General features: G+C 35.1%; 1 protein-coding gene across 2 annotated transcripts in view; it reads left to right on the forward strand.

Moving 5' to 3' along the window:
• Cbl (E3 ubiquitin-protein ligase CBL) overlaps positions 1–15,400 on the forward strand; it is a 101,582-nt gene that overhangs the window by 81,213 nt on the left and 4,969 nt on the right. The window contains exons 2-12 of one of the 2 annotated variants that reach the window (XM_076131433.1): positions 4,457–4,603; positions 5,043–5,186; positions 6,415–6,540; positions 6,993–7,108; positions 7,486–7,592; positions 7,927–8,036; positions 8,262–8,344; positions 8,650–8,738; positions 13,254–13,494; positions 13,986–14,101; positions 14,270–15,071. In XM_076131433.1, the coding sequence (XP_075987548.1) occupies positions 4,457–4,603; positions 5,043–5,186; positions 6,415–6,540; positions 6,993–7,108; positions 7,486–7,592; positions 7,927–8,036; positions 8,262–8,344; positions 8,650–8,738; positions 13,254–13,494; positions 13,986–14,101; positions 14,270–15,071 (2,081 nt within the window). Of the gene's footprint in view, positions 1–4,456; positions 4,604–5,042; positions 5,187–6,414; positions 6,541–6,992; positions 7,109–7,485; positions 7,593–7,926; positions 8,037–8,261; positions 8,345–8,649; positions 8,739–10,065; positions 12,731–13,253; positions 13,495–13,985; positions 14,102–14,269; positions 15,072–15,400 lie in introns of those variants that run through there. The other variant, XM_076131434.1, reaches the window with a different exon arrangement.

Consider the following 15,400-nt stretch of genomic DNA (forward strand, 5'->3'; position numbering starts at 1 on the left):
TTATCAAAAGCTATGTACGAATACTATAAAGTTTTGGAAAGTAGCCCGTGTTTAACACCTGCCGTGCTTAGGGAAAAAATCTGCATAATATAGGTCTAATTAGTAATATCAGAGATATACAAACAAAAAGCTGTGAACTTTTATCCTGTATTACCATTATTTCCGATTAATAAAGATAGCAATGATAAAACAAATATTGTTTGGTTAACCCACATTTTACCTAAGGCTTTGAGAGCTTTCGATTTTGTTGACAGTATCTAATAATAGCTTTATCGAAAGTTTTTCCGTTGATTTTCCTGTTCGACTTATTTTTTTATGACGGGAGTAAATCTTCGAAGATACGAAACCACTGGGGATTTGAAGTCGGATGTTGGTGAATTTGTAACTAGTGGAACTACTCCGGGATTTTAGATTTAAGTGGACGAACGAGAGAAGGAAAAAACAATTAGGAATAGTTTCTATAGAAATATATCGATTTATCGAGAATGTCCTTTTATTGAACTTTCCTTGAACTTTTTTTTGCATTGTTCTGCTCTTCTTTAAATCTTAGACTTTTGCCTATCTATCTTCTGCCTGAAAACGAAAGGCCTTTAAATCACAAGTCAGACTAGGTTTTCGAATTTGTAATGTTTCCTTCTTTCAATCTTTTGTTTGTAGCAGCTTCAACTTCTCCCTTATTCTGAAAGCTTCGTTTTCGCTTGCATTTTTTCTTCATTTTATCTAGTTAGTAGTATAAAACAAACTGAGGGATTGTCTCCATTATTTATTTTCACAACACGAAACGTCATTCACATTCAATGAGTACAACCTTCACAAAGTCCTAACCACATCCTGAACAATATATGAATGTAATATACGACATGTACTTGAAAGTACATTGACTTATAAAAGTATGTAAATCTTGTGTCCAATTCACTCAGCCTTGGTTTTGGATTCCACTATTGTTTACTGCCAAATTACGTGGGTTATACATCTTTGTATGTAAATTGATACACAAATATAGAATAAGATTATAGTAAGTATATGTTATGAACTGTCAATGTGATGATTGAAAGCAGTATTGTAATTGTTTTTATGAAACGAATTGAGGCAGAGACTTTTTGTAGTACCATATAAGCATTGTTTCAAAACTTTAGATTTTTCTTTATTCACGGTCAGTAAATACCTACATACATGCATAAAGATTGAAAGTCTAACGACCAGTCTAACCGAAGGGTATCGTGTTATAACCCAGGTAACTAGGTTGTGGAGGTCAGATAGGCAGTCGTTCTATAAAATACTGATATTCTGCTGCATCTGGTGAGACTGACAGCTGACTCCAACTTAGTTTTGAAGAAAGGCTAGACTTGATACATACATACATGCTTACATTCACGCCTTCTTCGTATTAAGGTAGGCACTAGGCAGAGACCAGAGAACGCCACTTGGTACGATCCTTACAAACTTCCTTTGCTTCATTCACGTTCACATTCAAGTCCTGTTGGACAATGCCTAACCTTTTTGCAAGACATCACCGATATCATTTGTGTATGTCTTTCCTTCTTTATTTACATTAAAACAGAAGATTCGTTAGAGATCAGGATATCGTATCGTCATCAAAAAATTATGGATACAAGGATAATTGTACTTTTGCGTGTTGAATTCTGTTCGCACTACTCAGATGATTTCCCCACTATTAATGCTGATTAATGGATTCACCTGATTTTTATTGCTTTTCCTCTAAGATATTTCCGCTGCACACTGAGTTCGGTCATTTTTAAAGGCCAATTGCTATAGCTATGCTAGTAGTTAGTTATTAGTTATACCTAACACAGAGCCCGAAGTGGTTATAAAAATACAAGTTTTCTTAATCTTATTAGTTTGTAAGGTTATCTTTATGTAACGCAGACGTTTCGGGCTAGTTGCATTCGCCTTGGTCACGAGATGACTGATAACCGACCTTAAACACTAATGCAATAACAAGATCCTATTCTTGGTTTGTACAAGTTATGGGACTTCTTTACAATTTGTTTTCTACCGAATCATCTATTCTCACACTAGAAATATTTAAACAGATTTTTCAATCGTGGACAAAAGAAACCTACGAAACATTTTTACCGGTTTGAGCTAGGAATTGAACTACGCGATAAGAACAAGGCGATTATTTCCCAAAATGTCACATATCGTATCAAGTGCCATTTTTTTTCAAGTTTTGTTTGTGTTTATGGTCACCCTACATAATCATGTGTGTCGTATACCCGTGTCTGTCATTCACAGTTCCCGTTGCATATGGCACCCTCGCTATTCAATCGACGTTCATTAACGATCACCATAGAAAAATTACGCCCAAATTATTATGCGGTGTTAAGTGGTGTCACAATATAAAACCACCAGTTTCAATGGGGGATTCCTTTTTTTCATTTCTCCCTTTCGGTTTCTGCGCTGGAAATAATTTGAATACGTGTCGCCAGGAACTGTATGTTGATAATTTTATTTTCGTGTCTGGTTGTACTTTATGTCCAGAGAAATGATGTCTGGATATCTCAAATGAGAATTCATGAATATCTTTTATCATGTCATAAGTCTTTAATCCTTAATTTACGATACCTTATGTATGGTTTTAGTGCAGTTAAGTGACTTATTTAATTATTGTATCAAACTTATTAAATATTAAATAAAATTCCGTATTCTGTACTTTTGTTGTCTCAAAAGTCATTCTAGCCGTAGTTAACTGTCTAGTTTTTACCAAATGACTGAATGATTCACAGCAAAGCGGTATAATGTATTCGATTTCATGCAAGTAAATTCGCGACGGTCTACTAACACTGTATGAATCAATAGTTTTGCATATTCCATGCGAAAATTCTGTTTTCGTAGCGACGTGATTATTTCTATTTCCGTGTAAAGAGGGTTATAAATGGAATATATCGACCGGTAGGGTTAACCAACTTTGTTGGATGGAATCAAACCTTTGGTGGGTTAATCCTTTTTATGTAAAGAGACCTGCCACATATGTAAGTTTATATGTTTACGAGCTTGGGCTATATGAGTTGTAGAATGTAAACACGCCTTGAACTCATATAAAATTAATTTAAACTGAAAAGTCTTGATTGAAAAATGTTCGGTTTTGAAATATTCGTAAACAAAAACTTATCGTTTACTGATGATGTGAAACAATAAAAAACAAAGAATAGAATTACAGTAAAAACATTACAAGTGAATTTAATTTAGCACCACTAATTTCCATTTCAATCAGTGCAGTAGCGAAACCACTAAATACAGTCCCTGCGGATTTAACCCGGCACGCAAACACACTCCGTACCTACCTATATTGGTGTATAGGGAGATGGTCACCGCAAATACACTATTACGCAACCTTATGTAAAATAAGGTACCATGTCTTAATACTTTTTTACTTGGGAATTGCTAAATGCTGTTTTAGTGGAGTATTCCCCTTTCAGCACCTACGGTTTACCTTCGGAAATAAGCAGGCTTAAGAGTCGAAAATCAAATTCGAATGGTTCGAACAAATGTGAAATCGTAGTTTTAAACTTCAAACTTGGACATAATTAAACCCTGGTTTAAAGTGCAACTAATGTTGTTGTTGTTTGATGTAGATTATTTTAATTTTAAGCTAGTGATCACGCGCTAGTTTGAAACTCAAAACTACGACTTGACATTTATTTGAATGGATCGAATTTGATTTTCGACTTGATGCTGTCGGGAGGAAACCTGAAGGTGCTGAAAGAGTAATTTTCGTTTCGGTAACAGCACTTCGCCCTTTTCACAGTTTCATTTCCGAATTCGTTAATAGACCTAATATTCGCCCTTTCCGAAAGATCCACACGGTCCCTTTCATATTACAAGGAGGATGGCCCATTAACAGGCCGTCCATTCCCCTTCATCGAATATTGGAAATTAATTCCACTAATTGGAAAACTGGCGGTGCTTCCATTAGCATTTTGTATATTCGCACACACATCGCTCGGTCACGTTCGCACTTATTGATTGGTGGTCACACAGCTGGGATGTTTATCTTCTTGATAGGACTGCGTTGTTGTGTCTACTAAACCTTATTTCGCGTGAAATTGGGAGGACAACGTAGAACAGAATTTCGGGGAAAGGGTGCCTTAGATTCGTATTGGAGATACGAAGAGGGCTTGTTGTTCTGTAACGGCTATAATGATATTGCAAGGCGTTTCTTAGAATGTACTGATACGAAATCTGTATTGTATTCAATGCAAAGAATGTACAAAGTAATTAAATGAGTATTTGTAGAACAGCAGTTCGGTGACCAACTCAAGTATCTGCTAGAAGTACTACCAGCTATAAAGTCTTTAAATAACCTAAATGATAATTTGTTATTAGAGTCACTTGTCAACACATTGAAAATTCTTTCTAAGCCTCTGTTCCTAATTCCTATGTAACAGATACATTGTTCATAATAATAAGTAATTTGTTTCTCCCTTTTCCTCAGTACTCTGGTGCCATGGAAGATCTTCCGTGAGGAGTTGAACAACGTGCACCCGATATCTTCAGGTCTGGAGACGATGGCGTTGAAGACCACCATCGATTTGACGAGTAACGACTTTATATCCAACTTTGAGTTTGATGTGTTTACGAGGTAAGATTTAATAATTTTCACTTATTGAAATTATTGTACGATAGTAAGATTTTTATCCTTAGCCTGTTTGAGTGTCCCAATGCCGAGCAAAGGGCTTCCCTGTAATCGTAAGATATTGAGTAAAAACATGCTTGCGTTAAAACCAATATTATTGTAATATGAGCTCATTAAACATGCCATGCGATGAGTCAAGAGTTATGATTAAGTAAAAATTGGGAATTTTGTTTAGGAAAATCTTAAAGGTTACTGAGATTCTTTAACCATTTCCTAGAATAGGCTAGATATTTGAGACGTAACCCTGAGATAATCTCCACTTTTGTCCTGTTAATTGTAAAATTATATAGAAATTCTTGAGTTTTTCTACAGTCGGGTTTACAGTCATACTTAAATTCTGCATTTTTCTCGTTCTATTCTCACTTATAAACTCGAATGTTTCCAGATTATTCCAACCATGGAGCACACTGCTTCGCAACTGGCAACTCTTGGCTGTGACACACCCTGGTTACGTCGCGTTCCTGACTTATGATGAAGTGAAGGCGCTGCTCCAGAAATATATTCATAGGCCTGGCAGTTATGTCTTCCGGTAAGTTTATGGCAGTTTCTTCAGAATTTTGCATATTGTTTTATGCCCGGTTTCTGAGTACATTTAGGCGTAGTTTATCTATTCGATTGCGTTTTTCTTGTATGGGTTTATATGTGTGTTCCAGTAATTTATTTATTCAATAGCATACTATTGAATAAATAAATTACTGGAACCGGGGGTTAGTAATGCTAACGTAATTGACTGCCGCGCAGTCGATAGTGTATGCGACTGCAGCGCATATGTAGGTCTCTGGTTCAAATTCTTTGTCGAGCCAAAAAGTATTTCCTGAGTTCATCTGTTAAGAAATTCTCAGATTATCAGCTAGGAGGATATTATTATTAACGATGGCAAATTGGCGACCCATTCTAAGAAGAAGATAATCATATTTAGTCTGCTTGTTTGTCACAAATTCTAAAAAATATTATTGGACTGTAGTAAAACAGCAGTTGTGTCTGACTTTAGGCCAAAAATATTTGTTTATGGTCTTCGCTTAGGACTAGCTTGGTGCTTAAAAATGTGCTGGTTTTGTAAAAGATAGTGAAAGGCAGAGATAGATATATTTATAAACACGTTACCTTCTCTTTGTTGATTCTCATGTATAGGTCTCTCTGCGAAACAAATTTCATAGAATTTCACAGGTGCCTAGGGATAATCTAACTGGTATTTAGATATACACAACATAACACCTAGATTTCCCCGAAGGCTTAAGTCATGTAGATGGAAAATTGAAACGTTATTTACGATAGGCTCAATTGAATAAACGTTGTAATTTCGCCGAATATGTGTGAAAATATACCTTCGAATTGAATACTCCTATTGATAATTCTTGGCCAAAGTTAACTAAATTATTTTGTCCTCTTCTCTTCTCCTTCTTTCTCTCTTTCTCTTAAGAGAACACAGTAGAAAAACTTACTTTCAAAAAACCTTTTACTATGGAAAATTGCTGAAATTACCAGATTGCATTCGTGATAATTATAATTCCCACAATGATAATGGTGAAACGAGGGTGTGTTTCATACACAGCATATACCTTCTGGTATTACATGCATATTATGTATGTAAGGATCGTACCAATTGGCGATCCCTGCTTCTCACTGCCTCTATGGGAAGGAGACGTGATTTTTTTTATATTTCTTCCCTACAGCTATTACATGGGCCTCACCATATATGGGATGGGTTTTATGTCATTTATGTATAAAAACTATAGTATAATAACCTTTGATTCCAGGTTATCGTGCACGCGATTGGGCCAATGGGCGATAGGCTACGTTACAGTGGACGGAGAGATACTACAAACGATACCGCAGAACAAGAGTCTTGTGCAAGCACTCCTCGACGGCTATAGAGAGGGATTGTGAGTATTGTACTGTGAAAATATACGTAGACCAGTGTTCTTGTTGTATGATTGTTTGATGTGGGACTGTTGGATTTACAAACGAAACTTTGTTTGCTTGCATTTTTAAATAAAGCTATTTTAAATTAACTTATGTTGAGTAAAGCGTACTATTCTACTGCCAAACTAGAGCCATTGTATGCATTTTTAAATAAATATATTTAAATTAAATAATAACAACAAAATTAATTTTAATCCCGACCTTTTAATAAGAAGTTACTAACTTTGTATTTTCATCAACCTTTGCTTAACTCTGATCGTTAAAAAACATGGTGTTGAAGTGCAAAGTTCGAAAAGTTTATTCCTTCAAAACAATATTTTTGAATCAAATGCTAATTAAGAATCGAGGCAAAATATCGGTTAGTATTAAATCTCTGTTTCTCTATTAATGTGCTTATTTTCAAATGTTTCAGCTACCTATATCCAGCCGGCACGGACTTGAACCCAGATCTGAGCAGTGCGATAATATCGCCTGCCGAAGACCACATCACTGTTACACAGGAACAATACGAGTTGTATTGTGAAATGGGTTAGTATTTATTTCTGCTCATGAAATTTTCTGAAATATATTAAGTTGATAATCGTATAGTCTAATTACTTACGCAAAAACTAAGAATGAGTAGGATTTTATAACCTTCTAGTGATGCTCGATATAAAGGAAGGAATTAATTTCAAATTAATTGAATATACATCCTATATAGCAGAAACTAACAAAAAATTTGGTATCTGCTATATTTATTCTTGAGAATACCATTTGTATTTTACTCCTGTAAATAATTATAACCTATGTAATTTTTTCACACTTGTAAGGTAATTACAAATTACAAAGGATGTTTAAAATCAATATTGAATGGACTGCATACACATATTATTATTGGAAGCTAATGTAACTTGTTTAAATTTCAGGAAGCACGTTTCAACTATGCAAGATTTGCGCTGAGAATGATAAAGACATCAGAATAGAACCTTGCGGACACTTGCTTTGCACACCTTGTTTGACTGCGTGGCAAATTGTAAGTATACCTACACAATACCTTAAAAAAATTAAAATCATTTGGCTCTTATATACTTAAGACTTAATTCCACAAAAAATCTTTTGAAAATTCAGTGTTTTAGTTCGTTGGCATGTGCCTATACTGCGAAACTATTAAATTAATGGCACTCCTAAAGTCTGCTTAGGAAACGTTTTACCGCTTTTTCGATTAATGTATTTGAATACACAATGCTATTTGAACAGCTTTTCGGAATATAATTTGTTTGACGGAGTTACCAGTAACCTTCTTTAAATCGTTTTTAACTACTTATAATTTCATTTAATTAATTTCGTTATGTTTTCTAATGTTACAGGACTCAGAAGGGCAAGGTTGTCCGTTCTGCCGCGCGGAGATCAAAGGCACTGAACAAGTCGTAGTGGATGCATTCGTGCCACCACGCCCGCCTAATACCACTGCTGATAAGTGAGTAGTATTGTCTCTTTCCCGCTTAGTGTGTTTGTTATATGCTAGAAAGAGATACCTCAAATTAAAAATGTTTCGTAAATAAATGGCTATAAGAAATGCGTGTACGTCAACTTTACGTGCACGTATACAAATGGTGGACGTTACTCTTATTAATATTATGATAAATTAGACTATTTTCTTAATAAGCCGTAACTTATAATTTTATTTATTTGCTATTTTCAGGGCCGTTAACACAAAGACCACAGTCAAAGCTGTGTCATCAAATTCTTCCGGTTCATCCGGATCTTCCGGTTGTAATGGATCAAGTAAGTTCATTTTACTATCGTCTACAAATCTTGTAGGATTTTAATTAAATCTTAACGACGGTGATGATTGTTGTTGGAAGAAACGTAACGAGTTATTTACAGTCTACCTTACAGTTAAAGACTTAAAATTCCTTCAATTTATATAAAGTTCATCATTTTCACACATCATATCATAATATGTTTAGAAATTGTCACACTATCGCTTTAGATAAGAACCTGTAAAGATAGTTTTGAAAAGAAGATGAATAAATAAATAATAAAGAGTTTTCCTGTGTTTAAGTAATTTGCATTATATTATTCCACAGGTGCAGACACAATCTCAGGTAGCGCGAACGGTTGGGCGTCACGAAACACCACGTTTAACGGACTCACAGACGATATCGATGATGCTGAGGTAAGACAATACTTTCTTATTATTTTATACTTTAAAACCCATCATAAATTACCTCTAGGTCAGGTATTAATCAATACACTAAATAGACTTTTAAAAAATTACAAACTTTTTACAATATCGAAGCCTGGACATAGGTCCCCAAGGACTGTATAAAACTGAATAAGAATTTTTATACAGATCATAAGAAGTAGTATCAGAGTAATTGAAAGGGTAAAAGTGTAATAGTGAAGATGTTTTCTACCTGTATATGTGTCCAAGGCGTAGTAAGTTGCCTCAAACGACCGAGGGGAATAGAAATCCAAGGGAGACGCCTTTGTTCAGTGCGACACTGGAATAGGCAAACAAAAGTTAGGTACCCATTTTGTCCAAAGTGGAAATTGAAGTTTCCGACTTATTAGAATTGAGTAAATCATTCAAAAGTATTCTTAAATCATCCATTTCCCTTGCCTTGTAAAATGTTGGTGTTGTAATGCATGGTTTGCATATTATGTTTGTCTGTTTGTTCGTTTGCCGCGTGGCATGACATCAGTTTGTGCTTACAATACGTGCTCTCTCATTTTTATTATTTATTACTCATTTTTTATTTATGGTTGACGTTTATCTGTGATTTTTAAAATTAAATATAATATATGGTTTTGTTGATAATATATTGCCGAACCGAATGTGCCGACGCGAATATGTGTTTAATAAGCCTAAAAGTATTAAATGGTCCTTGTCAAATTTTTTGGGTGTTTCAAATGCAAATTAAAATTTCGTGTAATGTGGTATTTGTTCGGTAACACGCTTCGGCATTCTTCGTTAATTTTCCGAGAATTAAATCGCGAGTGTGTTCAATGAGTGAATGAAGCGGCTTAACAGTGACAAAAAATGGAAGCCGGTTTTTGCCGAATATGTGCGAAGATTGCCGAAGACATTATAGTATTTACTGTAAGTCCCTTTTTTCTTTTATTATTGTCACATCAAAAGTCTATTCATGACATTTTAAAATCATTTTAATGTCAAAAATATTTCATTGTAGTATAGTCCACATTTTTTTTTCAATTTAGTGCCCGATATCACTCACGACATTTTTATTTAACGTCCTTTCATTTTATGGCCAGGCACCATATTTTAGGGGGTCATTTCATTTGTTTTGATGTTAATTTCGAGTGCATTGTGACACTATGTGCGGAGGTAAAATGGGGCATATATATATCTAGCTCACTAAAAATTATTTTATTTTTATAAAATCATTGCGCGTCTCCATTTTTCATTAAAAAATCACAGAGAACGTCAACCGTATGCATGCGTTAACACATATAAAGAGATATTTTACATTTGTTTGCAGAGAGTGAGGCGAAAGTCGCCGCATGCTTAGCTTGCACGGGTAGTTTGCTTGGCGACGACGACGCATCCACGTTTTGTATCGGAGCATGTTTGTTTGTTTGTATTTTGTTTGTGAAACACGTCTTTTTATTATCAGGCTTGGTTATCATTTTTCAAACACATACATTAAAAATATATATACTTCGAAGTGATTAAACCGTTCCTGTGACAGCCAAAAATATCATATTCATCAGTTAAGCCGATTGGCTAAATAATATGCTAAAGAAGGCTTTTTGAGTTTGCAATAAAACTGGATTATTTGAACTAGTTTTTTCTTCTGGTCACGTCATTATTTTCATCCAAATTATTGCTTGGCTCTCGATTTTTTTTACATTTAATCAACAAGCCTCATGATAATAGACGTTTTTCATACGATGATACAGTTGTAAAGCGACGATTTCGTTAACAAAAATCGATCCTAAAACTTAAAAAACGTCCGAGTCTTTGAACAAGACTCTATTGTGTGTTCAAGAACACTATTGTGTGTTCTGCGTGATTGTCGCTACAACTGTCATGTGCTTGTTATAAAATTGTAAGTTTGTTTATATACACATAAGTTATCGATATTGTGTTAAAGCTTAGTCATTGTGTGTTTGTCATATTTATTAAGTGACTTTTTGCGTGTGAGTTCTTAAATAAAACGAGAACTTTCCAGTCATAACTATTTTTAAAATGTTATTATTGCATTGTACACTTGCGACAAAATATTAAATCTTTTGAAATCACCGTATTGATTTGTTTTGGTTCATAAATTACTCAAAACTGTATAGATTTTTTTGGTTCGCTATTTAGTAAAAATATCGGACTGTTAGTTCCCTATTTTATTTTATTTCCCTGCATGCAGCAGACCCTGATTATGACTATCGATATCATTTCAAAGAATGCATAATGGATAAAAACAATGAAAATAGCTTCTTATAAAAAAACCATTAATGCACCCGATTGTGTATGCGCAATTTATAGCCTTTATTCTACACTAGCTGACCCGCGCAACTTCGCTTGCGTCCAATAAGAGAGAATGGTAGAATTTTTTCCCCGTATTTGTAACATTAATTTTACTGGTGATATATAGCCTATGTCCTTTCTCGGGTATCAAAATATCTCCATACCAAATTTCATGCAAATTGGTTCAATAGTTTAGCCGTGATTGAGTTACAGACAGACAGAGTTACTTTCGCATTTATAATATTAGTGTGGATTTTATATAACAATCACGTACAAAAGTCACTTACTATTAGGTGCGACAGTACTGAATCATTTATCGGCATTTACTTTGTTGCAAAAGTTGTGTATGTGCTTTTAGTTATAGTTTTATTTTTACACTAGTATTAATATTTACTTAATGTATTTATTTTAGTAGTACGGCTTTTTTTGACGATTTGGTACTTTTTTTTGCATAGGAAGCGGCAACTATAGGTCATTCAATATAAGAAAGTAGTGACGTAATAAATGGACGAAACTTTTTGGTTAATTAGGTCATTGAACCCAGATTCTGAGACACTGTTAATACTTAGCAGATAGGCCGTGATGGCAACGAAACGGCGACGGCTTTCTTCGGTTCCATTTACCGCACTCCTTTCCTCTCATCGATGTATTTTTGCTTGCCGTACTTTGCCACAAAGTAGCCGCATAAGTTGTTTAACGTATTTCAAAGGTAATAATGAGAGTTCCGAATGTTGTCAACAGTCAATGCTAAGCTATAGAAATTTAGGGCAAAAAAATAGTTTAGGCTGCATGAAAAAAGAAATAACTATAAATTTCATACTAACGTTACTGATGTGATGATTATCATACTTTTTAACGATCTATTTAACTAAACAGTGTAATTTATTCCGTTATACTTTGAAACAGAACAAATGATACAGTATACTTATACCCAGTAACAAATAGTTTTATTATAATTAAAATATACACTCCTTATAATTTTCGTTTATTCATATCACTTTTGCACTCATCAATATTTTTATTTTTATTTATTTAAAATTTAAAACCACGATTCTTTCCTATATGAAGACATTAATGCAATTATTATTTTTATAATTTGACTTCTTATATTATTTTGTCAAAATGATGCACTTACTGCGAATAGATTTAGTTAATTTATGTTTTTTATCAATTGACCGATGTCCGATGTTAATGAAAATTTAGTTCGGAAATTGTAAATATGTTTTGTTCAGAAATGCTTTTGGCACATAATAGTTATAATGTTATTTTTAAGAATAAAAGTATTTTTTGTTAGTGACATTTAAAAAAAAAACATTGTGGATTTTCATGATAGGTACTTAGTTAAATGATAATATAATTTGAATAAAAGTCATTTTTAGAAATGTTGTTTTGTGCGAAACGACGACTCCTTGATTTTTTTGATTGCAAATTATTTTATATAAATTGATCTTCCAGTAATCTCTATTAATTTAATAATTATTTTATATTATAAGACAATGCTTATTCTAGTTATTATAATAATAATAATTTCTGAACATCGGACATTTAGTAATATTTACGCTTAGCTCGTATTATTGACATAGAAGGATAATTTAATTTTATCATTTATATTAGTTATAGCACCTTTTTTATTTATTTTTAAGTGTATTTTTATGTTGAAAATATACGTTCGGTGATATGTGCTTTGTGTGTTTTTGTTTCATTTGCCTTTTCAGTTTTATTTACTTTACTACTTTAATTATAGAATGGACCCTTCCTAATTCTTCCAAACATTTCCATTGACATTGCTTTCTTGTTCATGAGTTCGATATCTAGTCCAAAATTAATAGATTCTCCTCCAGCTGGATATGTTTGAAGTACCTTCTGAATCAGCTTTGAAGCCTGGTAGAATACACTAAGCTATATAGCCAGAATGTATAAAATGTTTCTTTAAAAAGGGTTTAGTCACTAAAATTATACAATGATTTAATATTGCGCAATTCCACTCGCGCAAAAGTCTATGACGCCTATTTCAGTACGGATGAATGATGGTTTGTTCAAAAAAAAACCTCATGCTTATGTAAAGCGGTGTAGTACAATAGCACAATCTTCTATCTTGGTAAGATAATATTGTAATCTATACCAACAACATTACACTGTCAATTTACATACCTAACTACAAACCAAACCTCACACCAAATATTCAAGCTACAATATCCCCAACAGGACTGGGCAGAATTCAACGCAGCGACATCAACCATCGACGCTCTCCGCCCATCTGTCCGTTCCCCGGGCGCCTCCCCGCGTCACAGTCCGCGGGCACCGCGCCGCGCGCCGCAACCTACTGAGAATGCTTATGGAGAACTACGGGCACCTCCACTACCGCCAAGAAAGAGTTTGTCACCAGCCGAACCGGTGATAGTAGCTGCATCTAGCGTGCAAGATATTGCTGCTGCTAGCTCACAAGGTAAATACTAAATAACTTTAGAATTACAATTGACGCGCTTCAGTCTAATGAGAGTGCGTATGAGTAACGACGGGCACCTCCGCTACCGCCTAGAAAGAGTTTGTCGCCAGCCGAACCGGTTATTGTAGCTGCATCTAGCGTGCAAGATATTGCTACTGCTAGTTCACAAGGTATTAAATTGTTCTACGATATTATGTACTATCGGTAGTAGCACAAAGAAAACTATAAAATAATCTTGTCCTCTGAAGTCATTGGTCGCGTATAGCCCTCAAACACGCTGAATAACATTGAAGGTCTAATAAATTCGTTGCGATTGCTGCAAGCCGTGAATCTCTCTATCGGTAGTTTGTAAATTCCCGCTAATGAACATTTTCAGTAGAATATTGTTGACATATTTTGTAATTTTCTTACGAAGGGCTCTTCGAGTCTACTAATGGCAAAAAATACTCTGATACACCACATAATAATGTCATATTTTTTCGGGTCATCAGCTGAACCCAGAAGACGTTCATCGTTAGAACCGGAGCCTGATTCAAGACATCGTTTAACTTCCATCATCACTGGATCAACAGAAACTATCACAGGAGTCATAGACACGAGACATGAGGTACTAATTTAATATAAAATATTAAAACTATTGTCCTATTACTTCAAGCAATCTGTTGAATATATATTTTAAAGCTAACTGACTCGTTTCCAATGAATGAAATTACTCTGTATATTAATTAAACTGCTAATTTATTACTGTACAATAACCAAACATGTTATATTTTAGGTACCACCAGACCCTCGAGCATTTGAAAAGCCTCGTCGCGCCTGCACCCCACAATCAAACAGCCGGCCGCTCCCCGCGACTCCCCCAGAACGTCCCCCCGAAGTACCAACTCCAACCGAACCCAAACCCGAACCCCGACACATACCAGACAACAGATACCTACCAGAAAGACACGAAAGAATACCAGACCGGCCAGAAAGAACAATTCCAATTCCAGATACGAGAGAAAGACATCCAAACCCGCCAGAAACGAGAGAACGCCAGCCTATTCCGGACACAAGGCAAGAACGCCACGTCCCTATACCGGATACAAGGCAAGAACGGCATATTCCAATTCCAGATAACCGGCAAGAAAGACATATGGAACGGCAAGAAAGGCACACGGAAAACCGTCTTGCGGACCGTCATATTCCAGAACGGCAAGACAGGCATGTATTACAAGATAATAGGCAGGAAAGGCACATGCAAGAAGCAAGGATGGATAACCGATTGGATAGGCATATAGAAAACCAGAAGATGGATAGGCATGGCTTGGATAGACATACGGATTTCAGACTACCCCCAGAGAGGCCTCCAGAAAAGCCAGATTTGAGGAATCAGATAGAATCTAGGAATAGTTTTGATAGGGAAACTAGGTTGGAAAGTAGGGCACCTCCTAGGCAAAGATCTTTGCCCGCGACTACTAGCGGGAGTGTGGATCAACCTACGAAGTCAACGACTATGCCCAAGTTCCCGTCTGAGGAGAAAAAGGACCCGCCTTATGAGAATGTGGCGGTCGAGAAGAACGAGTTGGCTGTTGCACGTAAGTTATTTACTATGATTATGATTATTTCGATTATTTGATTAGCATTTTGATGGATCATCATAGTTATCTTAACGTACAACTTTAATTTTGGTTACAAAAGTCAGTACCTAAAACATATTTTTGTACCCATTTGTTAAACCAAGTTGATTAGTGAACTCTCTTAAGCTACTACATGTCAATAATGGAGTGGTTGCTCTTGGAACTTCTCATTTGCCATGGTTTTTAGGAGTGTATTATACACGTGTACGCAACTGGAGGACCGCTATGTTTAGTTTTTATTTTTTTTAATATCTGTGTTAATAGAGTGGGAGTCATGAATTATAAAT

This window comes from Anticarsia gemmatalis, chromosome 26, assembly GCF_050436995.1.
Source record: "Anticarsia gemmatalis isolate Benzon Research Colony breed Stoneville strain chromosome 26, ilAntGemm2 primary, whole genome shotgun sequence".
Lineage (NCBI taxonomy): Eukaryota > Metazoa > Arthropoda > Insecta > Lepidoptera > Erebidae > Anticarsia > Anticarsia gemmatalis.